At 55.1% G+C, this 4,678-nt stretch overlaps 1 protein-coding gene across 1 annotated transcript in view; it reads left to right on the top strand.

The window, feature by feature from the left end:
* Nucleotides 1–1,695, top strand: part of PTPRF (protein tyrosine phosphatase, receptor type, F) — a gene marked incomplete at its 5' end in the record, with an annotated part of 196,489 nt that extends 194,794 nt beyond the window's left edge. The window contains 3 exon segments of the mRNA XM_009869044.1: nucleotides 375–529; nucleotides 1,007–1,142; nucleotides 1,281–1,695. Coding sequence (XP_009867346.1) covers nucleotides 375–529; nucleotides 1,007–1,142; nucleotides 1,281–1,349 — 360 coding nt within the window.
* Nucleotides 1,696–4,678: the final 2,983 nt, after the last annotated feature.

The following is a 4,678-nucleotide window of genomic DNA, read 5'->3' as shown; positions in this document are numbered from 1 at the left end:
GCAAGCATTTTTCATGGGCTCCCCTAGCTCTGGAGCCTCTGCGTGCAACATCTGACTGGGCACAGAGCCCTTGTGTGACAGAAAACATGTTCCTTGGGTGGAGCTGGGCCCCAAAAAAGGCCAGGGTGCTGATCCAATAGACCCTGCAGGCGCCCAAAGCCCTGCTCAGCTCAGCCACCCTGGGATGAATGTGAGAGAACAGAGGAAGGTCCCAAATGTTCACCAAAAGACCTACCTGGGCTCACGCATGGGCTGTGCACCCTCTCGTCTGGCCTGGGCCAGGGAGTCCAAGAACAGGTCAGCAGCACCAGCGCTGAAGGGAGCGAGATCAGCCCCTCACCCACGGTTCATGTCCAACACCCCTGTCCCCACAGGACGGCCAGTCACGGACCATCCGCCAGTTCCAGTTCACAGACTGGCCTGAACAGGGAGTGCCAAAGACGGGAGAGGGCTTCATCGATTTCATTGGGCAGGTGCACAAGACCAAGGAGCAGTTTGGGCAGGACGGGCCCATCACAGTGCACTGCAGGTGAGTGGAGACAGGTCGGCACCCACCTCTGCCTTCCTCAGCCCTCAGAGATGTCCCCTACCTCACTTACCCTGGTGGCTACCAGGCCCCCTGCACTTGGTGCTGCTCCTGCCCACAACTGGCAAGGAGCAGGCAAGGGAACGAGGAGGCAGCAACACCCATGGGTGCCTTTGGCAGCCTTTCTGCCAGGTGACCAGATTAACCGAGCACCATGGTGGTACTGATTTGTAGCTCCTTGGAAGAGTTCTTGGGCAGGGTGCCACCGCAGCTTGACACAGGAGCAAGGGAGATTTGGTGGGCCCCATGGGGCTGAGAGAGCACCTCTGCCTGGCAGATGTCCGTGTGGCCTCTCCTGGCCCCACTGAGCAGGTCCCTGTGCTTCAGGAGCTGGGGACACTTGCAGCGCTCCTGGGCGCTCTGTGGAGCCTCGCTGGGGCTGGTGGGTCTCTGACAGCAGCTCTTGCTCCGTCTCTGCAGCGCTGGGGTCGGGCGCACAGGCGTGTTCATCACACTCAGCATCGTGCTGGAGAGGATGCGCTATGAGGGGGTGGTGGACATGTTCCAGACGGTGAAGACCTTGCGGACGCAGCGGCCGGCCATGGTGCAGACAGAGGTGAGTGTCCCCTCCTCCACAGGCCCATGGGAGATCTGTGGGAGAAGGGACGGGAGCCAGCATCTCTGGCTTTCGAATCGTGCTGCCCGCTGGCCTTGTGTCCCCACTTCTCAGCCTTCCTCCCTTGCTGCCTTGCAGGACCAGTACCAGCTGTGCTACAGAGCGGCGCTGGAGTATCTCGGCAGCTTCGACCACTATGCAACGTAACTAGTGCTTTTCTCCAGTCGCGGTGGGGATGTCTAGGAGTGGAGACGGGTTCCTCTGAACCAGAGCCGCCCATTCCTCAGTCCTTCTGTACAGATGGAGGTGCTGCCCAGGCAGTAAGACCTCCACGCCAACCAGTTTTGACCACGGCATTTAGGAACTTCGCCCCAGCGCCAAACGAGGGAATCCGACTCCAAAAGCATTTCCAGTCTCTGGCTGAATTTCTGCTCATGCGCATCTCTCGCCCTCTCTCACGCGACTGCATTTCACAGCGAGGCTTTAGGTGGGTGGAATGGGATCTTTTTTTTAAACATGTAAAATAGTTACTAGTGGTTTTTATAATCTCCTCTCTCTTTCTTTTTTATTTTTTGCAAGTCTTAATGTTTTGCCAAGGCAGAACTGGACCCGCCAAACCTTTGGGAGTTGGGTGGTTTTTTTTTTAATTTCCTTTTGCTTTTACATTTTTTACTGCCCTGTGTTTATTTCAGCCCAGTCACTGCTGGTTCTGCCCATTTTAGTGCAGCTTCCTTGGTAATTTGCAGCAGCTGGCTCGTGGTTCCTGCCCAGCTCCATTCCCCATAGGCTGCTTTTAAATCCTCTGTAGAATATGAAATTTCATGGAACTGGACCTAAGCTACCAATTATTTTTTTAGCCTTTCCCTCCCCCTCATTATTTCCTGAGTAGGTTTGGGTTTGGGAGGGCACATGAGGCCCCTGGAGAAGCGATCCCCTTTGCAGCTGGAAACCGTTCAGTCCTATTATGATGCGTGTTAGACCAATCCAGTGACCGTGTGTATTGGCAGATCCCGACACGACGTGATTTGTTGTCGCCTTGTTTGTGAGAGACCCGAAATCCCAGGCTCTGGGCTTTGGGAGCCTCTTTTTGGTGTGTCTCGCTGGGAAGGGGGCAGGAGAAGCGAGTGGGTCCCACACTTCCCCGAGGAGGGGATGGAAAGAGCGAGACACGGCCCTTTTTGTTAATCTCACGGTTCCGTGCGTGCAAGCGCCATCCTGTCACCTCTCACCAGTGAAGCACGTTGGAGCATTTGCAAAGGCAAGGAGCACAAGCCCAGCCACCCCCAGAGCGGAGCCGGGCCGGCTTGCTTTGGAAAGCAGGGTACTGCAGGGAAGGGGAGGGGAGTACATATGGCTTCAGAGGTTGGGTGTATCTATAATTTCTGCTATCCTGCAAATGTTAAAAGTCACTAGAATATTGTACTTTCCGCTACTTCAGGACGTTCTAATGAACCAATGTGGCAAGACTACTGGACTTAATTTAATGGTACTATATATTAATACTCCTTATTATATCACGCTTGCACTAAAGACAGGGAGTGAGCAGCCCTTTTTCGAGTGCATTGAGTTATGAATAAAGGTGGTGGAAGGGTATCTAATTGTATTATCACATGTATTCCGAATGTTAAGAATCCAGGCTACGTTGAAATCAGCAATCCAGGGTTGGTAATGTTGGAGGACACATTCATTTTTACCTTGTGGATGCATAGTGCTGTAGGGGTCACTGTTGTATACAGTCTGTTTTCTATTTGTTAATAAAAAAAAAAAAATCTACAGCATCATTGCATAATTCTTGATGTTAATAAATTTGAATAATCGGGTTTCATACAAGCTGGCTTTGCTGTCTGTTTCTTCAGCAATAAGCAGAGGCCATAGAGTGCCTCAGGGATGGGCACACTGCAGCCTGTTCCAGAGAAGTCCTTTCCCATGGGCACATCCCAGCCATTACTGCCCCACGCTTCCCACGGGGTTCCTGTGCTGTCGGGGAGCTCCGACACCCTCTGTGACAAGCCCCGTTGCGGAGGTGTGCGCTCACCCCCTGCCCACCTGCAGCCATGCAGGGGCGCACCTAGAGCCCTCAGTCCTTGGCGCCTCTGGGAACGGTTCCTGCCAAGCCTGTCTTTGAAGCCACAGCCCTCCCTGGGTCCCCTCCACTTCCCAAAGGATGGATTGCTCCCAGCAGGAGGAAGCCAGTAGCCACATTGTGTGCAGACCATGCTCTCCCAATGCTGGCTGGGGCCTGAGACCTGCCCTCCCCACTTGATCTAGTGCCAGTTACCAATTCTCAGAGCAGCCCGGGAGGTAGCCTGCTGCAGCCCTGGGGTGATGCTGAGCTGTATCCTGCCAGCTGCCACGCTGCCCTGCCAGCATGCTGGCTGCAGGACCAGGCCGGACTTCGCTTGTGGGTTTGCAGGAAAGCAAGAGGTTGGTGGGTTTGATGGCAATATCACTCCTGGGGGAGGCTGAGACATTGCCAGCCTCCTGGGATGCTGCCGTAATGCTGTGCTGCGGCACAGAACGCGGTTGTGAATGCAAAGTTACTGTTTAGCAGTGAAACCATCGCCTGGCCCCTGACTGCAAAGCAGCACCAAGTATGTTCAGGGGTGAAACCTCTGCCAAGGCACGTGGCTGTGCCCGCTCTGCCTGGGGTGAACTGCAACCCCCCCAGGTCAGTGCCGGCTCCTAGAGAAAGCAGCACCTACAAACAGCATGAAGGTGCAGAGAGGCCAGTGCAGGGAGCAGACCCACATGGGCCAGGGCCCCATGGGCTGTCCTTCCTTCCTTCCTGAGGAAGCCAAATCTGGCCACCACGTGCACAATGGGTGGGAGCGTGTGGGAGACAGACTGGTGAGCTTTTCCCCAGTGTGACTGTGGGCACCTTGCTGACTGCTTGAGCTCAGCCACACGTGGCATGTCCTGCCAGGTCAGACTAGAACCTGAGCACATGCCAGATGCAAAACAGTTTTTCTCCCTCGTCTGGCTGGTTCCTACCCCAGTGCTTCGCCCCAGGGTCACAGGAGGCTGGCAGAGCCTTTCCCTGGCTCCGCTGTTGGGCAGTCCCACTTGAGGATGCAGACCCAAGGTTCACCCTTGCGAGGCAGCGCACGTGCACACGCGCACCAACACCACTGGCATTGGGGCACTTTGGTTTGCATCACTGCCAGCGCCCAGGATGGCAGAGCTACACAGCCAAGTGAGCACCTGCTTGTACGTGGCTGCATTTGAGGAAGAAGAACTGTTGTGTTTTAGAATGCTGGCCAGCTGGGAAGCTACTAAACCACAGCTGGTGACAATGCTTTTGCCACATGAATGTGCCACTCACTGGGCACTCACCAGGCGCTGCCACGTGCAGAGCAGGAACCTTTAGCCCATGCCTAGCTTTGAATGCAGTGATTTGCTCTTCACCAAGAAAAGCTGTGACCAGAATGCTTGTACGTGTGCACAAGCACATATACATGTACCTTCTTTCTCCATGTACACCTGGGGGAGGTGTGGCTGGGGAGGTGCCTGGGGGAAAGGGGCCTGGGGGAGTAGGG

Source organism: Apaloderma vittatum, unplaced genomic scaffold (genome assembly GCF_000703405.1).
Source record: "Apaloderma vittatum isolate BGI_N311 unplaced genomic scaffold, ASM70340v1 scaffold735, whole genome shotgun sequence".
NCBI lineage: Eukaryota > Metazoa > Chordata > Aves > Trogoniformes > Trogonidae > Apaloderma > Apaloderma vittatum.
This window is presented reverse-complemented; position numbering and strand designations above follow the sequence as displayed.